At 39.0% G+C, this 25,331-nt stretch overlaps 1 protein-coding gene, 2 long non-coding RNA genes and 1 pseudogene across 5 annotated transcripts in view; 2 read left to right on the forward strand and 2 right to left on the reverse strand.

Moving 5' to 3' along the window:
- Positions 1-132: 132 nt before the first annotated feature.
- LOC146488646 (uncharacterized) lies at positions 133-3,122 on the forward strand. Its single transcript, XR_014866508.1, has 2 exons — positions 133-735; positions 1,146-3,122. It is a non-coding gene; the product is annotated as an uncharacterized LOC146488646 (long non-coding RNA).
- On the reverse strand, positions 2,573-6,721 carry LOC146488647 (pyruvate dehydrogenase [acetyl-transferring]-phosphatase 2, mitochondrial-like). Its single transcript, XM_085119126.1, has 2 exons — positions 5,751-6,721; positions 2,573-3,861 (listed from the first exon to the last, which is right to left on the reverse strand). Exons 1-2 carry the CDS (start codon positions 6,649-6,651, stop codon positions 3,203-3,205), a joined length of 1,560 nt encoding a protein of 519 aa, XP_084975252.1. The 5' UTR covers positions 6,652-6,721; the 3' UTR covers positions 2,573-3,202.
- Positions 6,722-10,453: 3,732 nt separating this feature from the next.
- The window catches only part of LOC146488648 (uncharacterized), a 51,814-nt gene continuing 36,936 nt past the window's right edge, over positions 10,454-25,331 (forward strand). Inside the window, exons 1-2 of one of the 3 annotated variants that reach the window (XR_014866517.1) lie at positions 10,459-10,548; positions 12,357-12,947. This is a non-coding gene — a long non-coding RNA (uncharacterized LOC146488648). Of the gene's footprint in view, positions 10,549-12,356; positions 12,948-25,331 lie in introns of those variants that run through there. The other 2 variants (XR_014866511.1, XR_014866512.1) reach the window with 2 other exon arrangements.
- On the reverse strand, positions 22,005-23,101 carry LOC146488649 (uncharacterized; annotated as a pseudogene).

A 25,331-nucleotide genomic window follows, 5' to 3' on the forward strand; every position in this document is an offset into this window, starting at 1 on the left:
TATGCGTGCCCAAAGAATCAACACACGCTTTTCGTTTGACTAATTCACATTACCATGCTCCCACTAATAGCACAGCTCCACTGCTCACTATACAAACCGCATACAACCCACAATTCCTTGTTTTAGTCTGACGGAGGGCTTATGTTTGAAACGTCAGCACTTGAAAATCTCTTTACGTGGCAAAATTATGTTATCAACTCTGCAGTTGATAAAACCAAACACACGTTTTCACTCCTTACTGATGCAGCACCAGTTTCTGTAGAACTAACTAACCCACCTTCACAATAGCTCCCAGCCTTTTGGCACTTATAAGGGGGTAGCAAAGATACAGGCTTATTTGCTCAAATTACCCTTAAAGACATCTTTGCTGGGAGTTCAGGAAGATTTAGTCTGCAAATTCTTTGAATTTCTTTGCATGGGCTTTAGATCACCCAAGGAACAAACTTCCTACTTTAGTGTAGAGTAAGGTGCAGATAAAAAATTTATTTTGTGTTCTGGATAGTTACAAATTGTGATGCTGTAAATGGCTTACAAATCTGTCAATGTAGCATTGCCAAGAAACCTTGAGAAGAAACACCCATTTTCCTTAGAAGTGCGTTGGTAAACCTGTGATGATTGAAGCCCTTTGCTTTCCCTAGAAGGGAAGAAGTACTTTCATTCTTACCAATCCATTTTCCCCTGTGTTGCTGTCATTTTCAATCAGTTAAGCTTTCCTAAAGAGGATGCTTCAAGATAGTGGTTTTCTTCCATGTCCAAAGAAGAGGATTTGAATAGCAGACTCTGGGGTATTGGAATATTGTTTTTTTTTTTTTTTCATCCAAAGGCATGGCCTGTGAGAGAAGTAACCTACAAGTCTTGCCACAAAAAACTCAACAAACTAATTAAACGAGAGGATCTGATGTTTGATTGTGAACCAAAGAAACAATCAGTGCTTCACTTGAGTTGATTCAGTTTTTAGGGAACAGATAAGCTAATGATTGACTTCAAGCCTTGTGGTAAAAAAATAAATACAAGAATTATACATTTCCAACTAAAACTGGTCTGTATGCCAAATAAAACTTTTAAGGTCAAGTTATCACTCACCACTTTTCTACTGTATCCTCCAATTTCATTGGCTAGTTCCTGACCATCGTTTGATGTCAAAGCAACGAAATTTTCATAATGGCCTGTACATATTCAAGAAGCCTTTGGGTCAAAGCTTACTCTGGCTTTATTGAGATGAAGGAACTTGGAAATACATTTGATCATAAAAAAATTGCGACAAAACATTACTTAAAACAAGTTCAACGCAAGGCTACAAGATTCATTCTTGGAAGGGATTATTCTGAGTACAAGCGGCTTAGTAAGTTAAATTGATTACCCTTACGTATCGTAGGGAAATTAACGATTTAGTTTTCTTTTTTAAGTGTCTTAAGAATATAAACAAATTAAACACTTTCGATTATGTATCTTTTCGTTCTTGCACTAAGCCGCTTAGAAATGTTGATCATTTAACGCTTGATGTCCCTTTCTGTCTTTAAGAGTTCGTTTTTTGTTCGGATCTGTCGTCTGTGGAACGATTTACCGCTTAGTCTAAGAGAATCAAATACCTTGTCAATTTTCGGTAAGAATTTGATGAACTTTTATTATCATAAGATTAAAATTGATTTTTTTCAACTTTACATTGTATTTTACCTGATCGATCCATTTGTGTAACTTTCAAGATAATTGTTACTCAATTAATTCTATAGATTTGTTCATGATATAATAATAGGTGGCTTATTTCTAAGGGGTCTGATACTCTGTTTTAAGCCTACCTCAGATTGATTTGATTTGATTGTAATCTGAAACTTGATTAAATAAATAAATAAAAACATTTTTAAATGTAAAAAATTGCTAAAAGAATAACCCCATGATGCTTCACCACTACCTTAAAGTCAAAAGTGTTTATAGGTTGTAATCACCTTGTTGTAATCTATAAATACTCAAAATTACAATAGATGATTAAAATAGATGATTAAAAAAGCTGAAAATAAAAATGTAAGAAAAAGTTAAACAAAAAGTTAAGCACGTCTTAAAAATGTTTTTAAGGAATGTTTTATTGCAATTTTTTTAATCTGGCTTTATTCACAGAGACACTACATTTCCATCTTTGATTCACCTGGTGTTGTTACCATTTGAAGGGGTTTGTGGAATAAGGGCCTTAGTGACTTTTGATGGAAGATCAAATTCTCCTTTTGTTCCACAAGTGAATACACGACAATTTGGAAGAAGAATCTAGCAAATGATTAGAAGTCACTTAGGGCTTTTTTTTTCCAGGTACCCCTTCATTTGTTAGAGTAATTTGTTTTCTTTCAAATAATCACAGTCTTCATTCCAAGTTCATTCCCTGAGGTCCCCTGACACATAACAACCTCCTTCAAAGATACAATGTAGATGTGTTTTTCAGTCTGTTGGAAGAACTTGGATTTTCTTTTTCCAAGTGTTCCTGTGTCACTGACTGAAAAATACATCCTATCATTTATTCACCAGGCTTAAAACATAACATTGCTTTCAAACCTCCTTTAAATTGTCAAAAGTACCAAACCAAAAATATTTTTTTCTTCATAATTTATTAGGACCACTTACATTCCACAAACTGTTTCAGAGACAATTTTGTTTCACAGAAAAACATGTGAAAAGAAATATCAAAACAAGAAAATGAATTCTTTTTTCTACTGAGAAAAAAAAAGGTATTTAATTTTTGTTTTAACAAAAAGTGCATTTAAAAATGCACTCCACCCTAGGCGATTGCTGGCCTATGCCAGGCAGAATTGTTTATTATTTAGATTATTTAGCCATACATGGATAATTTTAACTTTTTGAATTAAATACTTCACTAACCCGAAAATGAAAATTGTTCTTATTACTTTTCAAATAATAATAATAATAATAAGATAAATATATATTATTTTTCTCCCAGGTAGAGTGTGGTGGTCATCAGTTAGCTTCCATTCTCTTGACCTCCTGACTAAAATTTATTGAAAAACTATTGTGGTGGACAATCAGCTCTGCAAGCAATAACATACATGAATAATAAAAATCATATTCTATTCTCTCACAAAATCAACCAACTATAGGTTACAGTGTTACTATGAACAACTCACTGTGGCAACTAAAAAAAATATTGCAAAAGTTCATCTTTTGACCCACACATAAATTCATCAGCCACTCAAAGCACCTCTTACAGCTTGGATAAAACACTATCAGAATTGAAAAACAGAACTGTCACAGTGATGTCGTCTCGCCACATTCGCCGATACTGGTCAGGAACCAACAACATCTGAGCCACAAAGCTGTGGTCATTACCACCCAAGGCATGACGGATAAGGTGCGTAGCTGCATTGTGTTCCAACAACTCACTCTGTGAATCAGCAGCATCCCCTTCAGTTTTATTTCCTTTATCTTTACTTTGCTGCTTAAGGAAGTCTGCCACCAATCCTACAGCTTGTTCATTGCTAAGCATATCCCACAAACCATCAGTTGCAAGGATTAGGAATTTGTCGTGAGGTTGTAAATGGTGATGAGTTACCACAGGCTTTGCAGTGAGGTAAGGTGGAGTTTTGTACACACTTGGTGGAACTATTGGGCCACCATATACTTGTGTTAACACATGAGAATGCGTTACTTTATCCCATTTGTATTGAATGTCACCAAACGATCGCAAAGGCTGTAATTGTCCTAACAGACGGCCATTCTTGATGACAAAGTTTTCTTCCCCAGGATGTTCTGACTGAAGTCGCTTCACCTCATCTGGGTTTGCTGCTGTCTGATCAATGGACAGAGGAGTTGCCAGCCATGAACCATCTTGCTTCAAACTTCCCAAAACTGCTCTACAATCACCTAAAAATAAATGAAACATGGTGTAAAAATCAATGAAATATTCCAGTCATGGTTATAAAGCACCACATGCCTTATGGAAGTAGATATGTACAAATGTAATATGTGTTATTAATAGAACACGAACATGAGCTATGGCACGCTCTCACTTTTTCGTTACTAGCAGGCTATCAGCTCACAACTCTCATGATACATCAAAATCCTCTTGCTTGCTTGTAGTATTGGTCAATATGCATTACATGATGCAAGATGTCCCTACTGAAACTGAGACACATCAATATTCCGCAAACAATATCTGCCAGTTTCAAGAGTTGACTAGATGCTTCAAATTGATGAAAGACATTTTAAAACTTCAAGGTGGAGGGTTGCAGACAAGAACATCAACATTATTGTAGACAAAGCAGTTAACTTTCCTTCACACCATTGGAAAACCTATTAATTAAAAACACTGGGGACAATGCAACAATAGACCAAGTACTCCAATCCTGGGAAGTAAAAGTGCACCATCGGACCTGAACTCTGTCCTAAGTTGGTCTTATTTTTACAATCCATTGGACTGGAAGCTGCTGGAAACTGGAAGCTGTTTACTTTTTACAAAAAATTACAGACATGTCTGCTGGTACATGCCAACCGTTGATGGTAACATGGCTGAGTGGAGTCCAATTCAGTCTAATCAACGAAATTGGACAAGTTAAAGATTCTGATTTGTTTAATCACAAGTATCATTACTGACCAAAATGGACAACACAAAGACCTGTTACGAGTGATTCATATCTATAACAAACTTCCTGGACAAGACAGCAAAACCGCAAAAGCTCTATTAATCCCCCATTTGAAGGTCTGAATGTAGAAAACAAGAAGAAATACTTGGAAAATCAGGCATATCAACTGATTTTTCTATATGAAAAATTGGTCTTCATGTGCTGTTAAAGTACTAATGCACTCAAGTAAAAATGACAAATCATAATATTTGTGATCATGTGCCCCCTTCTTAAGGCCCCCAGGTGGCTTGACAGAGATTTTACAGTCGGTCAACTTTCTGGTGAAGAAAAAGACAACAGATTCTCTTTCAGATCCATAAAAAACCCATTAAAGTGCAACTATCCTATTACAGCGTGTGTAATGGTGCATACTGCCCAATTACTTCAGTATGCTACATGCTCTGTCCAACTGATGCATAAATCATGGATACAAATAGCCAATCAGTTTCAAGAATATGTAACAATAATTATTATTCACCAAAGTGGAGGTGAATAGTATTTTTATTTTTCGTCTTAGAATATGAGGTTTGAGAGATTAAATAATTTACCATAATAATTAACCAAAATTAATTGCCATTTTTGTATTTTTTGTGATAGCAGGCCCTTTTATCGCAATATTTTCCTCTTAAGTGACCATGGGGAAACGGGAAGCCATCTTGTTTCTCTTCGGTTGCTCGGAGGTGAATAGTACTTGACTAATCACCTCCGAGCTAGCCAATCAGTGCGCGCGAAAAGGACTATTTACTTGTGTGATTTATACTAATAAAATATATTATCAAAGCCACTGTGAAAACATAGGTGAGGGATTTAACAGAAACTATCTGCCAGTAATAGGGAATTTTGTAGACATAGATGCCCTGCAGTGGGGCATTTGAACCTTGACCTTCACCCAGTCTCCATCCACCCCACCCCACCCCCCTCCCCCCCTCCATCCACTGCGACTAGAATATGCATTGATAGTTTCAAAATAATGCAAGCTTAATGCATGTAATGTATGCACAATTATAATAATTTTCTATTTGTTTTTGAGGGAATGTATAAGAGCAGTGCACCCACAGGGCTGAATAGAAATTATTACAAAAAATTATCATAGATTACCCAACCTGATTGTAAATAAATTTTAGCTCATACCTGCATTTGCAACAAAGAGGTGTTTGTCTTCAATATAAGAGACTAAAGCACAAGCTCCTGTGGCACCAGCCACAAAGGAGTCATCAATAACTTTCACTGGTATGGCTTCCGTTGAGATGTCATCATCTAACTGAGTAAAGGCCAAACTGAGGGATTCTGCAATAGGCATGCGATCCACAAACGACTTCTCAATCAAATTCTTTACCAGATACTTTGGTCCAGTGTGAAAAACTTCTTGTTTTTGACTCAAAGTGTAACCAACGTTGCTTTGAGTAGTGCTTGCCCCGTCCTGAGCTTTGTGTTGCTGAAAACTTGAAACAAACTTGCCTGCTGACAAGCTTTTAAACTGATCCATCTCCAAAAGATTCAAGTCCGACTTGGAAAGGAGAGACAAAGCTACGTACAAGGGTAAACGATTTTTAACAACATCGGCACACTGCCAGCCGCCATGGCCATCAAAGACACCGAAGGCAATTCCACTGGTTTTCAACAACAGCCATTCGATGCTCTGATCTTCACAAGGTGTATTCGAAGCGAAACTGTTTGTTTCATAATGTGACACAGCTCCGGTATTCACATCAATTCTTTTTTCATTTCTTCTTAAGATTTCACTTGCTTCTTTCGGACTCAAAGGTGGTTTCTCGGGGCCTTTTGAACCCTGCACAAAGTTATGAATCAGTTTTTGCAAAAGGTCCCGTAATCCAATTGAACCAGAGGTGTCCTCATTTCCGCTACTTGCTTGAAGTGTGAGGTTTCTGTTGAATCCAAAGGTGTACATGGACCCAACAAAGGCAGCTGCAACACCAAAAACGGGCCACTTCCACTTGCTTAAGGTTCCAATCACTTCTGCTCTGTTCATTACGGACAGAGGAGTACAAGGAAAATAATTAGAAATGGTCATAAACAAGCAAAGTTCGTGACAAAGTTAGCTGCAAAAAAACCACATGTTTTTTCGCCATATTGGATGTTGCGTAACAATGTGGGCTCCAGACTCTTCTCGTCTCTGAGTGGCAGATATGTCTGAACAAGAGACTATGAGGTCCCCCATTCCTATGACAATTTTTTTTCAATCTATTTTTGTTTGCGTTGCTATTTTAATGTCGACATCTTATTGGTCAGTTAGAGTGCGGTCATTTAATTTTAAACTCAATGGTGGATTATAACTTTTTCAAAATAGCATGGCGCGAACTAAAAAAAGATTGAAAATAATCATCATGGGGCACAGGGATTCGCTCTCTTACTTATGGTGGCCCGTAAGGGCCATCTGGATATGGGTATATTTCCAGATGGCCCTTGCGGGCCACCTTACTTACCTCATAGTCTCTTGGTCTGAATGATCTGTCTGAATGAGATTCGTCTGGACAGTTGCCCTGGGGCAGAACGCGTTTTAAAAAAATCGGTCGGGTATCTTTTTCCATCCATTGTAGTAAAAAAATGTAACGAATAAATTTGATTACGTGAGATGCCCTCAGGGCAGACCGTGTCCGGTTTCGGTCGCTTTCCTCTTTTTTTTCGCTACCTCGTAGTCAAATTGCAAAGAATAAATTAATTGAACCTGAATTAAATTCTGTTCTCTCCTAGAGGGGATATTTTTGTCTTCTATTGTTCTCATTGTCTGCAACAAAATCGGTCCAATCAGAATCCATTATCTGCTCGTATGTCAGTAGAGAGGGTACCAGGTAAATATATCACATACCCATGAGGGACATATAAATAACATGCTTATTTTTCGCTTGGTGAAGTTTCCTAATGTAAGAAGTCTAGAAATATAATTGTCAAAAAAAATTCCAATTTCGATGACTGAAATTTAGCCTTGAATAATAGACTTTACTGTGAGGTTCTGCCTGAAAAAAAAAAAAAAAAAAACCCACAGACTCTATAGTTTATCCCCAAGAGGCTCGAATTGAAGCCTATTGTTTTGGACTGAATTCTAAAATATGGAAACAGTTGGTCAATTCATGTGGCGAGTCGTAGTGGTGAAGAACACAGAAGGTAGACGTGCCACAACTGGAGGTTATAGAGCGAGACGAGGAGGAGCGTACTCGACTGAGGTACACATTGTTTGGAGAAAAAGAACTTAAGTGGTTGTCTGAAGCATCACCGGACAACGTGAAAGTGCACGAAAACATTACAAATCGAGAAAGGTGTGTAGTTCGCTTGTAACAATGATAAGTATATAAATAAGTGCCCGAAAGACGTAGAAAAGAGTACTTCTTTCTATTTGTCGCCCAAAAAGCAGTTCAACGTAGATGATAAAGTATGGTTTACGTGTTCTCTGATGGGAAAAAATACGTTGAGAAATGTAGTTCGGGATCTGTGAAGCTAGTATTGAAAGTTTTCACACAAATCACTCTCGGAGGACGACCACGCGCTGATTAGCATTAGGAAAGGGTGTGCCGGAGAAGCTAATTATGGATCGCACGGGTCACAGAGATGTAAAATCTCTTCATGCTTACCAGAGAGAAACTGGTAGTTACCCGTAGAGAGCGCGAAGTTGTTTCTAATGTGTAACAAGGGACCGAGATCAAGAGTTCATTTCTAGAGGGATCACTCCCAAAAATGTTAAAAGCGAGGGCTAAGAAGGGAAGTTTATTTTCAACGATTGTGCAGTTGTCTTAATTATGACTCACTAGTAATGACCTACTGAACGAAAGTGGTAATTTTTTAACATTTCAAGTATTCCAAGAGAAATATTTCAGTAAATCCAATTTTTTACAATATTATCAAGTTGTTAGCGCTATTCCGAGACGTTTATTGTCTCTAGCCAAATGCTCCGACACCATCAACAAGCTATCAACAAATCACTCTTTACCCTATACCAGAAATGATAATATCTTTCCCCCAGTGTCTTTTCCCTGAACAAATCGATCCAAAAAAATTCGTATAAGGCTAAGTCAAGAAACTTTTACAGGTGCTCCTGACTTTTATAATTTGCTAAAATGGACACTGAAGAACAAACGGGACCTAAATGTCAGGGGCACCCAACGACAGTTTTCTCTCAGATCCCTTGAAACGCTATTTTAGGCCATCTGGAGTGCCTTTAAGCTCTGTAGGTTCATTTTAGGCCGCGCTATAATATTTTTATCTGTTCGGTCATTCTAGGGCAACTTAACTCTTTTCGAAATTACTAGGGCCGGCATCTTTGTCCATTTCCCGAAAATCTTAGGTGTTATTTCCTTTCCGAAAATCTTAGCTGACCTTTTTTCGGTACTCGAAACGACATTTTTATCAGTCCGAAAACACTAGGCTTCAAGTTTTCCATACCAGGAAAGTTCGAAGAGAAAATTCCCTTTAGAAAATTGTAGGGAATGAAGGTCCTTCCGAACAGATACAATTTACCGAAACGTTCCGTTGGGTGCCCCTGAAATGTTGGAGCGAAAAACTCTCAACTAGACTGACGTATCTGACGTATTGACTAAGATCTTTAAATCCGGCATTGAAAACCAGTTGCAAGGAAACCAAATTAAAGGAGTTTCAATTTAAATTAATCCACAGAACGATAGTAACTAAGAAAGAACAGTATTCAGATTTAGTATTAAGGCGGACGATGATTGTCTATACTGCGGAGACTGCGAATAATATACGTGTACCAAACTGTTTATGCAAAAGGTCTTGAGCTGGTTGATTCAAGAAGGAGAATGCGTGCCAAATCTCTCTTACCCTAGAGGAAATCTAGTTCGGTATCACTGCAATTCCAGGACAACAATATTACGGAAATTGAACTATACCAAGGTCTTATTTAATAATGCGCCGTTATTATACCTGCCAACTTTTTCTGAGTCAAATGCGTGAGATTTTTGTCTTGTTAAAACCGGGATTTCCGAAAACGTCCGAGCCACCTCCGAAGATTTCCGTTGATTTTCCGAAGACTTACGAATGTTGCCGAAAATGTCCGAGGATATTCCGACGACCTTCGAACACGTTAATACGTTTCAAACAGATTGTAGACATTTGAGAGCTTTTGCGATTGTTATAAAGAGCAAAGAAATATAATACATAACAAATCTGAAATAAAATGAAATTGTTTTTAGAACAGCTCGTCCAGATTTGTGAGTCAGGCGTGAGAAATTGCCCTCGTGAGATCGATGTTGGCAGGTATACATTATATTTATTCAAACAAGTCCATTCACGAGTTTCTCTGTAAAATATACCTTGAAAATGTGTCTATTATATGTTTTATTGAGAAGTACTCCTCTCTCCGAAAAAGGTCGATTGTTTTTGTAAAGTCCTCTTATAAGTGTAATGCGATAGACAAACCGTGCATCATTGCAATTAGTATGTACCGTCATTGGAAGTCTTAGAATGTTTTTTTTTTTTTAATTTGTAAATAGTATACTCTTTAGGTAGCGTACCACTCGAAGCCATAGCAAAACAAAAAGTACTGTAAAGTCAGCAATGTTATGTGTGACAAAGAATAAATGATAAAAAAAAGTAACAGAGTATAGTAACGCAATAACAGCAAAGAGAGGACAACACAATTTATTAAGAAGTTGGGGACATAACGATTACCATATATAATGTACCTTCTCTTGGACGTGTGGCCGCTGCTGGTCCGAATCTCGCGCGGGCGCTAGCAACGAGATTGCACCCCACCCCTCCCCCGCCCGAATCCCCGCCCCCAACCCCACCCGGGCATTCAACCTGCCCGAACAGTAGCGTCGCAATGCATTGTTGGTTTTCTAATTCCTGTGCGCGCAATGAAGCTCCAATTGCCATGATCTATGAGAGTATTTCTTTCTGGGTGCAGGGCTTGAAGCGTTTTAACGCTGATGCAGAACAAGTTTGTTTTCCAGTGATGGTGAGTTGAATTTTAGTTCGTAATTTTGTGTCGCTGCGGAAATATGAAGCATTATACACTTTTGGTTCGTAATGAATAGCTCTGCGCGTCACGAGCAAAAAGAGCTGCGGACACCTTTTCAAACTCGTCCACAAAATGCTCTTGAAATTTCTGCTATTTAAATGGTTTTACGTAACTGGATGCATTTTTCGATTTTAGTGGTTCCGAGCCGACAGTCTTCGAGGTTCAGTATTCAGTCCTCGGCCGGTATTTCGCCCTCTGAGATTCAAATACCTTTTAACTTCTTATAGTACCGACTGTTTCGAAAATGTGGGCAGTTTTACTTCTTAACATAAATGCACGTGGTTTGTACATGTGAATTCGCTCAAAAATATGCAGCAATTGTTAACTTAACCTTAATGTATGTGGTGCTCTTGGCATCAGGTTCAAACGCCCTGGAAAACGCGTTTGTTACTGCGGGAATCCGGTTGTTTCGCCCGAAAGTCGACTCGCCCGATGGGTAAATGAAAACTTAGTTTGGAAAAAAACCTATAAGACCTACACGTAATGCAATTGCAATGGTCAAATCAGTAAAAAATTGTGGAATCAAACTAAAAGCGATCGTTACGTTGAGTTGCCTAGTTTTTCCAAGATGTTACGGATTTACCCACATGCAGCACATCCAGGGTCCGACAAATACTGAGCCGGGACGCTCGGGACAAGCTGAAACTTTTACCGGGCAAGTGTTCTGTTTCTCCAAGAAGCCCGCCAGGCTGTGGTGGTTACCTGACGAGTTTTTTGGTGTAATATGCTAAATCTATGTAATGATTAACTTTTGCAATAAAACTTGAGGCATTTTAAGGTAAAATACAGACCTTTTTATTAACTGCCGACTAGTTAGCTCAGTTGATTGAGCATCAGACTACCGTGCGGGAGGTCGTGGGTTCAAACCCGGCCGAACCGGCCTGAGAAGAAAGTGCTGCCTTTGTAATGACATTTGCAAATGGTTAGACTTTCTAGTCTTCTCCGATAAGGACGATAAACCGTAGGCCCCGTCTTGCAACACTTCAATGTTCATAACCCTGTGGGACGTTAAAGAACCCAGACACTAATCGCAAAGAGTAGGGCATGGTGGTTCCCGGTGTGTTGGTCTGGTCTTTGTGCTGTTTCATCAGTTTTGATTGCCATTTTTACGTGCTTCGTAACTTTCCGACCCACTTTTTCCTGATAGAGGCTAAAAGGCCAGGCCACTATTCCCTTAACGATGTGGTCTTCGGTCATTATCGTGCGATTATGGATAAGTAATTGCCAAAGCCTGTTACTGGTAACACGAGTGCCAAAAAAAAACGCAAAACGGTAGACAAAATATGACGACAAGGAGTACGCTTCCAAAAGATGCAAAAGGGTATTCCAAATGAGGTGGCTTCAGGAATTTCCTTGGCTAGCTTCCTTGGCGGTGGATGCCGAATGCGGCATCAATGAAACTGTGTTGTGTGAGTGAATTGTCAAAACTTATGTTGGTATTTTGAAAAAGAAAACTTCACCAGTTTAGGTTCTAGCTATTAGTAAACAGCACCGTGTCACTGCAGATTGACAATGGACTTTTAATGAGAATGTTACAGAAATATAGTCTGAAATTTATTGTCTGTTTATTCTACTAATGCGACAGATAGCGACCTTCATTGTAAGGAAAAATGTTTTATCTAAGCCATAGAGTCAACATGTTGTTGCAAATAAAGAAAGAAGTTGCGGCTACCTGCAATTTTGCTTTTGGTACGAATGCATTAGAATATTGTACTTTCTTCACTCTTTTACTTTGCAAATTACAGGAATTGATTTTGCTAGACTTTCTTCCATCGTGCTATATATTGGACAACCAGGTCCTCCTGCCAGGCAAGTGCTTTTTGCCTCCCACTTGCCCAGGGACAAGTTTTGTCAAAAATATTTGTCGGACCCTGATATCATTTGAAACTCTACGAGGTATAACAGTAAACTTGCGATGGGACTTGCTGTGGTATTGCAGTAATGTTTGATAAGATAAAATTTGTTTCCAGTTGCACTTACTGCTGAATGATGACAATAATGCATAAATGACAACAACAACACATAAATTAAATTAATTTGTATGGCATCCTTTGTGATTGTGATTTCATGGCAAATAGCTGGCATGTCAATTTGTAACAAATATTATTTAAACAATTTACTTTTGTTAGTGTGGAATTTTACCGTGAAGTGAAAACTTGGAACTAATATTATGAGCTGCACATGCTCAGATCAATTGTGATTTTGATTTGCATAGTAAGACCACAGGGAGCCCAAGCTGCATGTCTGTTTGCTTGTTCCAAATATAAAAGAATGTATGGGAATGTTGAAGAGTGTTAATATCGTAAACTTTATATTGAGTAATGTCTATGTCCAAGCTCAAAATAAACGTAAACCTACCTCAGTTGTTCTGTATTATTGTTTCTGCGGCTCAAAATGGTGAATTTGAACGATCTGGTGGGTTTTACGTTGACTGTTACTACACGTTATAAGAAGGACAAAAGGGTGGAAACTCATTTTCGACCGCTCCAGCACCAAGCTGATTTTCACCCAGAAATTAGAATTGTCCGGCCTCCAAATCAAACACCAGATAAACTGAAAGGTTCAAGCTTCTTTTTGTGGCATTCAATTGAAGATCCATTCAAAATCCAAACGTTAACCGCCAAGTAATTTTTGAGAAATACGGTTTTGGAAGCGACCAGCATGCGTGGTCGGAATTTTGTGTGCCAAGGAGCAACCGTCATGCTGTTTCGCTCCACACTGATTGGATGATGCGAAACAATGCCCTGTGGAGCATGCTCAGTGAGGAAGAAGCTTGAACCTTTCTGTTTATCTGGTGTTCGATTTGGTAAACTACATCGCCTCCATGGGGATTTTCAGCACCACCTTCCCGCCCAAAGACTGGAGTACAGTCAAGCCATTTGGACGAACAATGACATCGAAAGGTGGCACAATGGCCTTAACCCTCGTGCTGCAGGAAGATTCCACATTCCATTCTACCTACAATATTACGATTGCTGAGCTTTATTTCAGTCCTAATTTATGGATGGTTTCCATAAGATCATCAAGATCGCTTGGATTGTTCAGATCCCTGGCCTTTTTTCAGCATTGCAACAATCATATGGAATCCACGTTTCATTGGCCTGTTGTATTTCTTCGGGCAAGTTCACTTTCGAGCGAAACAGCCGCAATTCGTTACTGCATACACATGCTGCGCATCTTAGGGTACTCGGGTTTCCCATGGGTGGTGGCTACTAATACAGGGATATTTTTGCGTGGTTTATAACTATGCTGAAAAAACAGAACTTGATAAGTACTCTTGGTATCCAAAAAGAAAAGTGGGGGTAACCATGCATTTTTCAGAGATGATTAATTTTCAATTTGGACCAAAAATGCCCAGGCTATCTTTGCTTGATTTTATGACACGATTCTATGACTGAAACGACTGTTTGCCAAGGACTGACAAACTTAAGTTCATGGTTGAGAAAAATATACAACTCGTTTCCTTTGATCAGTTTAAAGTCATTTTTTTTATTTCCCAAGAGTGCTCAGGTTCTTTGGTCAGCAGATTGTCACCTGGGAAGACTGGGGAAATTGAAAAAATTTACTATAATAATTACAATAATAACAATAATATTTAATAAGTACAGTGCTCAGTGTAGGCCGCGTTTTTTACATCATTGACGTGGAATATTCTATTCTGAGGCAAAATGAAATTATCATGGAGTCATACTGATGCAAAAAAATGACCTCATATATAAGTACTTCCAAAGCAGCAGGCAATAATACACCTTAATTGCAATTCATTAGTAGAAAATATAATCTCATATGTGCGAATAATTAGACCAATAGCGCGAAACTATTTTCATTTACAACAAACATCATTTATTTACGCTAAAATACATTCATCAACGATTTTAGCATAAGCAGTAACATTCAATAATATCAACTAACAAGCATTTGCATCTTTTGACAATTGTTAGCTTGGAATTTACTGTCATTTATGCAATAATAAACTTCAATAGCAGTAATGGGCAAATATTTCTGCCTATTGACAATCATTTTAGTGTATGAACATGGTTGGTATGATGTGAATGCACTTCTTTTCATACAAATGAATTTGTGATGATGATGGCACATTTTGACAGATATACGTTTGGACATTTCGTCTGATTTTCATGGTTTCCTTAGAAGACTAGACAACGTTTTCACATAAATCCTACTTGGTTTGCGTGCTCGTCTGCGAAATCCAGGGAAGTGATAATTTTGCTTATGCACTCGTAGGAGGCAAACTGGCCAAAAGGGGAAAAGATTGTCCACTGGAAGGAAAGGCTGTTTTGCCAGTCGATAGACTTTTCTGGCTCAAAGATTTTTTGCAAGAAATATGAGATAAACATAAAACAACGTTACATCACTTGTCAGTCAGCAAGAGTTACAATCGCGTTTGGTGTTGTTATTGTTATTGTATTTCAGTGGGATGGTTTGTGTCAAGATGTAGTTGTTTTTTATCAATCAGTGTCTGCAATGGTCGAGCTTAATAATCCTTAGTTTGGGTTTTTCCAGATTGAGGTGGCTTTGATGCTGGTTTGGCTTGTTATAATACACGTTTGTTTTTTGGTTAGGAGAGCTCCAGTTTTGGTTTGCTTTTTCAGATCAAGTTGCTTTTGAGCCTGCTTCACCACATAACGGGTATTAACATGAAAATCAGTTTGTCGAATCTTCTTCGAAAAGTCTGAATCTGCCATGGAACATATATCTCGAGGTAGTGTGTTCCAGTGCTTTGCTGCAGCATAACGCCACGACTTAAGTCCGTATCTGGTAGTGTTCAGAAAGATGAAAATTTCTGTGAAGGTTGTACTCTGTTCTCTTCTCAGTTAGAAGATTATTAAAGCTGGATGGGGCCTTGCCTTGAATAGTATTATATTGGGATACATTACAATTACAGTAAAGCAAATTCAAAGAGAAGCAACTTTTGGTGTGAGAAATTGGGATTTCACTGGAATGTAATTATTTACTTAGTACTTTTGTTTTTCCTTTCTGTCTTCTTTCTGTCTCCTTTTTCTGTCTTCTTTTGGCCACTTGGGCCACTCGGCTTGGGGGCAGGCCACTTTGCATTAGACAGATCCCCAATGTTGATGTGATATACCTGGAAATGGCATAAAATTAATAGCATTTATTATAAATGCTTACAGTTACAAGGTATTCTAATTTATCCTCACTCCATTTTTCAGCAGTGCTGTCAAAATTTTACCTAGACATTTGGGTGGACTGGTGAAAAATAACTTTTTAAAGAAGGTACGATCATATGGTCAAGTAGGCACTGGATAACAAGGGTTTTGAATCACTTTTTACAAATATACAATACAAAAAGTTTAAACTTACCCCATCATGGGTGGGGTCTGGCCTATCAACCAGGCAGCCGGGGATGATTTCCCTCACCACTCTCTTCAGAGTGGGAGGGAAAACATATGTCGGTTGACACCCAACCTCTGCCCCAATGGTGCGCCCACTTTCAAAACTGCACGAGAAAAAGAAACAATATTAATTGACTGAAGCGATTTTAAAATATCCAGCCACTTATTTACATATCTCTCAACGCTTTGTAGGACGAGACATTTAAAAACAAAAGGAACCATTGTAATTCAATGGCATGCAAATACGTGGCCAGGTATTCTACAGTTCAGGCAAAAAAAGGCTGTTGTCATTGTCCAACAACAAAAGATGTGATTGGTTGATAAAATGTCTAAAGAAGATAAAATGAAGATAGCTTGTTGGTTTCAAGCAAAGATCACACACGCATAAAAGACACTAACAATAGCACCATTGTGTTATGCCTCATGCTACAAAGACTTGATTTTGAAATACAAAGATTACCCAGGGCTCATACCTTAAGGTATAGAAAGATTAAAATTTCCATGAAGGTTGTACTCTGTTCCCTTCTCAGTTAGAAGATTATTAAAGCTGGATGGGGCCTTGCCTTGAATAGTATTATTCACAGTCAGTAGCATGTCTTGAGTGCGACAATTTTCTAAGGTTGACAGTGATCTGATGCGTCCTAAGAACTGTTCGTTTGTCAGTGTGTTTAAATTTGGAATGAAATAAGCCGTGTAGTTTGCCAGGCCCAGGAAGTTTTGGAGTTCTTGGCAGGTTGTTGGAGGAGACATTTGTTTCAGTGCTGACACTTTGTTTGGGTCTGGTGGGATTCCATCCTGGCCATAGACTACACTGTAAAATCTGATTTTTCTTGTTTTATGAATCACTTGTCTGGGTTTAGTTTGAGACCTGTATCATTGCAATATCGTGCAATTCCTACGAGTCCTTCACAGCACTCAAATGTCTGGTCTATCTTGGTCTGGAAGACATCTTGTGACATTTTCAGTCCAAAGGGCATGTGCTTGAACTATACCTGCTAAACGGGGATTTGAATGTAGTGAGGTAACTGGATTTTTTGTCTAGCACCACATTCCAATACCCACACTTTGCATCTAGCATTGAGAATACTTTTGCACCAGTTAGCTTTGGCGTTATCTCCTCTAGAGTGGGAGTAACGTGATGCTCTCATTTAATGGCTGCATTGAGGTCTTTAGGGTCTAGGCAGAGTCTCAACCTTCCCCCCTTTCTGGTTAAGTTGTTAAACCAGGCTGTTTACCCATGGTGTAGGTTCACCCTCTTCAATCTTAACTATGATGTCATTCTTGACCCTTTCATGTAATTCAATCTTGATATCTTCCCTTAGGCTTATGGGCGTGGGCTGTGGAGGGTGAATCACTGGCGGGACTGTAGGGTCTAGTGTTATGTGGTATTCCCCTTGAAACTTTCCAACCCCATTAAAACACTCGGGGTATTGCTTGATCAAGCGTTGTTTGTCTCTTATTAAGGGACATTCATTCATTAGATCCACCGACTTGTTCTCCGGGAAGTTTTATCACTGCTGGCATTAGGGGTCTGTTGCTGAATGGCAAAGTTGAATGTACGATGCATTGCCTTTTATTTAAACATGATAAAAGTTAAAGCTGTTTCTTGTGGAGTCGTGTTATAAAATTAAAAAGACAAACACACTAATTTACATTCACTAAAACAAACAAACAAAATATCAAATTAAATTCAGACAAAACGTCCTAAATGTTAACTTACAGATAATAAGATATCAAACTACTTAATCATCATACCTAATAATCATGTACAATCCGAAATCACCCGTTTCCTTCACAAATGACGAGATCAGTTAAATTACTAGTGGTACATGCAATATTCATCCCCAATAAAATGTTGCGTAGTATGAGGGGATTCAAGACTGTATTAAAGTCATTGAGTGTCCTAGAGTTTTTCTTTTTTTTCAAATAAGCTTGTTTGTTGTTAACATTGTGACAGTAAGCTGTCAAAGCATTACCGTAGTTATTCGGTTATAAGGCGCACGGTTTTTTCAAGAAAAATCTCCCTTTGGGTTGCAAGTTAGTGCTAAAATTGGGGTGCGTCTTATAGCCAAGTATTTTCACGTAACAAAATTTTAAGATCACAATTTGAGAAGAACTTACAGTTTAAAAAACACAAGAAAAAGACACTTGTTGTTGGTCATTGACTTTTATAGATTTGGTGGTTCTGAAAAGAACCGGGGTGGCTCTGAAAAGAGCCGTTGTGGTGGTTGTTGTTTTTCGTCTAGTCTCGGCTAGTCTTCCTGCTCGCTGTCCGTGTCGAACTCGTTCTCTAACTGGTCGTCTGTTTCATCAGCTCCAGCTCCTTCTTCTTCCCACACAGCTTCATCCTCGGTACCGTCCATAGCGTTTGAAATTCCACAGGACTTGAAGGAGTTGGCGACTAAATCGGCGGGTATCTCTTGCCAAGCTTTGTGTATCCACTGTAGAACAAGTTCTTTACTCGGCGCTCGCTTTTTCCCCGACGGAGTGTAAGTAAACGGACCGTTCACCATCCAAGCCTGATATTGAGAGCGTACCTTGTTCTTAAACGGCTTGTTAATACATTTGTCAAGGGGCTGCAATACGGGTGTAAGTCCGCCAGGGATGACGGCGACGTCGACATTTCGCCTGGCCAGAAGATCTTTTACGCCTCCGTCAAGGGACCACGAAACGAATCCCAGACGAGTAGAGCTTTTTGGTCTGCGGTGTAGCGAAGATTGTGTCTAATCCACTCCTTTATTCCTATGAATTAAACAAAGAATACTGCCTTTAGAGACCTTTAGAATACTAAACGACTTCAAGAGAAAAGCAAACAAATGAAAATTTGCATACGTGCTTAACAGCACGTGCTAAGTAACATGATATCCATGACAACAACACAGTTTCGAATTCCGAGAATCGTCTTTGTCGCTCGCTCGAAAAGTTCCTTCTCTGAATAAACAGTGTGGAGATAAAACATACCTTCTTCGTCCATCCAGCCTTTCTTGTGCACTGAAATTTGCATCCTTGGCGGCGTGTTGATATTCAGCTGCCGAACACCTTTGAATATGACTTTCGGTGGGAGTTTTTCGCCGTTCGCTTTCACTGTCAGAGCAACCGTGAAACTTTGCTTGTCGGCGCCGCATGACAACACTGGGACTGTTCTGCTCCCGGTATTATCATTTATTATCATTACAGGTGTGAACTTTTAGCTTTTGTTTTTACGTATATCATTAAATGTGTGACTTTTTCACTTTTGTTTACGTTAACAAAAAGACTTCACATGCCAGTTGTGTAAGGATAATTGTTCTCAGATTCATCAGATCCTTCTGTTAACTCTCAATTGTTTGGTGCGTCTTATAACCGAGTATTTTCACGTTATTTTCAGTCTGAGAACTTAGCTTGATTAAATTGCTAAGTTTGGGGTGCGTCTTATAACCGAGTGCGCCTTATAACCGAATAACTACGGTACATAAAATGGAGCCTCTATAAGAGATGGAAGACTTCCATTCATAATCATTGTTGGTCCTCAAAATAAACTAAGTTGCCCTTCACTGAATTTGCTCGTACTTCAAAACATTTCTAGATGTGTGTGGAGACCACACAACGCTGCAATACTCCAGCTATTATCTGACCATGGCAAGATACAGGGTTCTCAATGTAGAAAAATTTTGAAGTCCTTTACAGGTCCTTTTAATTAGGCCTAGGATCTTGTCGGCCTTATTCGATATTTATCAATATGAGTGGTCCAAGACAGATCGCAATTATTATGGCTTCACATTTAGTGGGATGGGGGACAAGTGAGTTACTATTATAGCATTGGACAAGCTCTATTAGAGTTCTGTTGAGCTTGACTGTAACTTCATCCACACTACTACCAGCACAATATATTATAGTGTCATCTGCGTATAAGTATTTGTGACCTGAGGTGATAGCTGTAGGCAGATCACTGGTATACAATGTGAAAAGAGTTGGGCCAAGAACAGAGCCCTGCAGGATTCCATAGGTGACCTTAAGTAGAGCTGTCGACACCACCCATTAACTAATGTGTGCTGCTTTCTCTCTGTAAAGTAGTCTGTCAGCCTATGTAAAACGTCACCACAGATTCCAAAGTTGTGTTCTAACTTATGAATAAGGATCTTATGTGAAACACTGTTGAATGCTTTCTGGAAGTCTATAAAAGCAACACCGACAAAAACATTTGTTATCAACAGCCTGTCTCCAAGTTTCAGTCAAGTGAGCTAACAACAACTCAGTGGAAAGTCCCTACGGTAAGCCCACTGATTATTTGTGATGAGTTGATTTCTTTCAAAAAACATTTTTTTAGATTTTTTAACAATTTTTATTTGCTTTACATGACACAATATTTACTTGCAAAAAACATGATCTACTATCAGCGATGCAAGCATCTTAGGGCCTAATCACACTAGAGGACAATAATTATTATGAAATTGTTTTCAGAATTTTCAAGTCAAATTGCATGTGAAATCGGCCAGAGACAAAACCTTTGCCTCATAAAGCGTACTCGCACCATGAAGTAAAATATGCCAATCAATGTGATATCAAATGCGCGATTTGCATAATTGCGTGGGAAAAAGTGTAAACAAGACCACGCTGCTTGTGATCAGTCGTATCCGTAATTATGTTGCCACGAAGAATTCTAGTGGCAATTTATTTCTTTCTGTTTTTTTTCTATCAGCAGTAGGCTATTGTAAACTTGATGGTATGCTGTCTGATGCTGCTGAGGCATGTTCGAGCTCAAACTTTGCAAATTCAGCTGTGAATTTGCTGCTGACGAAACCGGCGTAGGAGACAGCGAGCACCTTATCATTGGACTCTTCCTTGACCAGCTGAATCCTGGTTTGAAATCCATTATAACGATAGAAGAATTCCAGCGGACTATTTTCAACGGCTGATGCGAATGAACAGGGATACATTTTACTTGCTGCTACCTGTACTTGGCAACAGGCTAGTGAGACCGAACACAGTCATGTGAAATTGTCTCTCTCCTGAAAAGGTACTTGCTTGGGGTTTGCTTCGGCTTGCACATGGTAATTCCTATGAATCAATACCTGCTCTAAATGTTGGCACAACCTCAGTTATCGATGCTTGCCAGGATGTAGTTGAGTACATTAAATTCCCAGCAACAGTGGCAGAAACAATGAGATGTATAGATACATTCAGAGATAATTCGCGGCTGCCAAACGTCGTTGGCGCAATAGATGGCACCCATATAAAAATAATTTCTCCTAAAGACAGTGCTGTTGATTACTTCAGTTGAAATCAGCAACATGATTTTATAATTCAGGCAGTTGTTGCAGAAATGGAGTATTTCTTGACTTTGCAGCAGGGTTCCCGGGAAGCCTTCATGATGCCAGAGTGTTTCGCAATAGCAACCTTTATCAAAGAGCAATAAACGGAGATGTACTTAAAGAACCTACCGTGAGGATAGGAGGTACAGATATTCCTCCTCACTTGGTGGGAGACAGTGCCTATCCCATTTCCCTGTGGCTTCAGAAGCCTTATCCTGAAGCCACGCGTGATCTTGGGGAGATTGAGTTCAACAAGGAGCTATCATCTGGGCAGGTAGCTGTTGAATGTGCTTTTGGTCACCTAAAAAGCCGCTGGAGAATTCTACAAAACGTTTGGATAGTCGACTTCCTTTCTGTGTAAGGATTTCCGTTGCCTGTGCAGTGCTGCATAATTATTGTGCTCAAATTGGGGACGACTGAGATGATGATTTTTGAAATGACGACAACAATGGGGATCAACAGAATGATGACTATATGCAAGATGGAGAAGACATCAGAGAGCTGCTCAAGGACTATTTGATCTGATTTATTAAGTTTTACAACTTCTAATTGTGGCTTTGGTCAGGGCCTGCTTACTCGGTTATGTTATTAAGTATTTCAAGAATCACCAGAAAACAGAACCGTAAATGCGTCCTTTTAAACCTAGAACGTAAACAAATGATATCAGTCTCTAAATTGTTTAGCTGACAGTTGCAATAAAGTGCAATGTTCCGTTTGTTCAAACTAGTGTCTATTTTTCATTATTTGCTTGATTTTCAAGAATTTTCAGCATCGAACCCATAAACTGGTTCATCATAGTGAGTTGCTCTGACTGGGTTTGTTGAATTGATTCCATAAAAGCTGAAATCTTTTCCCCCTGTTGTCTCGTCTCTCGGATGGCCGTTGCGTCATTATCTTCCTCAGAGTCAATGTCCATGGCTTTTCTTTTTCGAGAGCGCTTAGGTTTCTTTTTCTCTCGTCTCTTGTCTGCGGCGGTTGGTGCCAGAGGACTTTCCCTTGCCTTGTCTGAATCGTTGTCGGAGATGGAAGCGACTGAAAGATTATCTACTGGCACAGTTCCCGATTGAGAGACATGACTTATGGTCCCCAGGTCGCAACAACCAAGGATTTTATCCATATCATCTTAGAATACAGACTTCTTAAGATTTCCGCCGCTTTGATTTTCGTTCCAGTCTTTGGCTTTTTTGTATCGTTCAATGATATGTTTCATTTTGCGAATACATTTGTCGGCCGCCTTGTTGGAATGTAGTGTTGTGGATATCTTCTCTGCTATCCAGACCCACGTTTTTCTGCTTTCTCTATTGTCCAGTTGGTCATGTTTTTCTGCCCACAACTGCACCAGAAGCTCTTCTTCTTGTTTTGTCCAGTTATCATACTTGGTTTTCTTTGCTTCTGTCGAAGAAAGTGGACGTGCTGCTTCCGATAATGGTGGTGATACTGTTGCGCTTGCCGATTCAGCTGCCCAAGAGTCAGAGCTCGTGGTTGACGGAGCTGGACTTGCTGTCCTTCCATCTTGCGCCCACATATAGTTCATTCCAAAAAAGCCTTGCGGCGTGTAATATTGCGAATACTGCGGCATAAAATATTTGTCAGGTTTTCCCGCATTCATGATGGCAAAATAACCCTCTGGTCACGTTTTGTGGAAAAACCTCGTGCATGGAGACCACTGTTTGTCACCTCTCAGGTAACAGACATCCATCTTTTGTTTTTCAAGATTTGTATCAGTTTGGCCTGCTTCAGAGGTAGTTGACAGTCCCTTTGAAATTTTCTCGACGTTAACAAAATTTGGTTGCGACAAAAAATGCAATCGCACCTGGTTTTTGGTCACAATGATAGATTTTTATTTTTTTTTGACACCTCAAAAAACGGCTTGTTCTCTAGTGCGATTAGGTCCTTACTCGGAATACTCAACAAGGAAATTGGGCGGTAATTTCCTCTCTCTTTCTCATTGTCCTTCTTGAATATTCAGCATAGCCTCACAGATTTCCAATCGCTTTAAACATTGCTCCCTCTTGTGCTTTGTGAGTAGAGAGTAGTCAGTGCAGCAACTAGGGCAGATCCCGCAAGTTTAAGCAATTTCGTTGATATTCCATCTGGACCTGCGGCTTTCCAACTTTGCAGCGAGTTATTTTCTTTATAATTTGTTGGTAGGACAAGGAGATATTTGAAATACTCACTTTCTTAAATAATTATTGACACCTGCGATTCATTCAGGTGAATGATGGCTGGGCCTGGGGTGTCTGTTATGTAGAAGATTCCTGTGGTGCTTGATCCTCATTAGGTACAGCAGATGGTTACAATGCTGTGGTGTTTAATTTGAGAGTATGTTGCCTTGAGTGCAAGTGTCAAGGTTAGCTTTTAGCTTGGTTGTCCTGTGGTCTTTGTGTGCCAGGTGTACTTCAACAGATAAACATATAACATAACATAACATAACATAACATAACATAACATAACATAACATAACATAACATAACAACATAACATAACATAACATAACATAACATATTTTATTCAGGAGGCTTCAACACAAATACAAAAACATCCTGAATGGGAAAATCCTGAGGTTAAGCCTGTATAAAAACAATTTCCCTAACATCTTCACCAGGTCCGAGTGTAAGTCATCGGAACCACGGTGACAAGGTGGCTTATGGAAATCAACATTGCAGATCTGATATATCCATCTTCTACGCTAATTCAAGAAGCTTAGTTAACAAGACGGCCCTGTTGGAATTGGAAATTGCTACTCATCGTTGTGATATTATGGTTTTCATGGTAACCCATTTAGACAGTACAAGAACAGACATTGAATTGTTTCATTCTAATTATATGGTACTCAGATGAGACCGTCCTTGCAATGGCATAAAGGTGGCAGTGTGTTAATAGCTACGCGGGACACAGTGAAAGTATTCCAGAGAGAAGACCTCCTATGCAACTTGGAACTACTTTTTTTAGACATCTATATCATCTCCATAAACCCTGGATACTTCACGCGATACATCAGCTATGGTGATCGATTAAAAAACAATGAGTTCAAAAGACATTGGGGCTGTTGGATCGAGGATTGTTGATGCAGGGGCTTTTTTTTTACCATGTGGAACTGCTGCCTTCGGGCCTTGATACAACAGACTGAAGCAAAGTGATTTGGTTTATTGCAGTAGAGGCATGTCTGACCACTTGCTGGGCATTTGGTTGGATGTACATAAATATGAGACCTTGCATTACAGAAGTAAGGCCATGTCTGTCATTTGGAGTTGCCTTGTGTTGGTAATGATTTAGTTGTCTGTTTATTTTTTCCATGGCTACTTGTTCACCCTGCGACGTATTTTACAAATGAAGTTAAACCTCCTTTAACCTACCACCCAAAAGGTCAGATAAGTGGTTGCTTATGGGAGGTGGCTGCTAACGAGGGGTCAGATTTTGTGGGAGGTCTAAATGTTGTCATATTAACCAGGAGTAGTTTTAGTGACCAGCCATGCACAAATGCATCCATAAACCCAAATGCTACTTAATATATTGCAATAATATATTTTTCAATATAATGTGGCCAGTGGATGATAACAAATTTTGTGAGGATGTCAATCGCATTTCAGTACGCTTTCATGTCGATACTGAAGTAATAAGCACCACACTAACAATAGACGTCCTCATCTTTGAGAAGCAGCTTGGCTTTTTAATTTTTGATGATTAAGTGTACAATTAAGTGTACAATAATGAAAAGACCACCATACCTAGTGAAAATCTATCTTCTCCAAATTGCATCTCTTAAGTCCATTAAGAACACTCCTTCTATAAAACGTAAAGGTAAACCTAAAATATGATAATTGATTTGGGAGTGCAACGGTCCTGTTGCCATAGCAACCAAACAAAGTAAATTAAAATTTTGAAAAACAATACCTCAGAAACCAAGGGTCCTTCTTTAAAATGTTTTCATTAACTTGTTGCTTTGATAAATAAATACTAAAAAATGTCAGCTAAATTGGTTGAATATTTAAATAATTATGACAGTTGTGCAGCACAAAAAAAGCCAGTTTTGAGAAATGTGCGCAAATTGTTACAA

The sequence above is a fragment of the Pavona decussata genome, unplaced genomic scaffold (assembly GCF_977016875.1).
Source record: "Pavona decussata unplaced genomic scaffold, jaPavDecu1.1 SCAFFOLD_9, whole genome shotgun sequence".
Classification (NCBI taxonomy): Eukaryota; Metazoa; Cnidaria; class Anthozoa; order Scleractinia; family Agariciidae; genus Pavona; species Pavona decussata.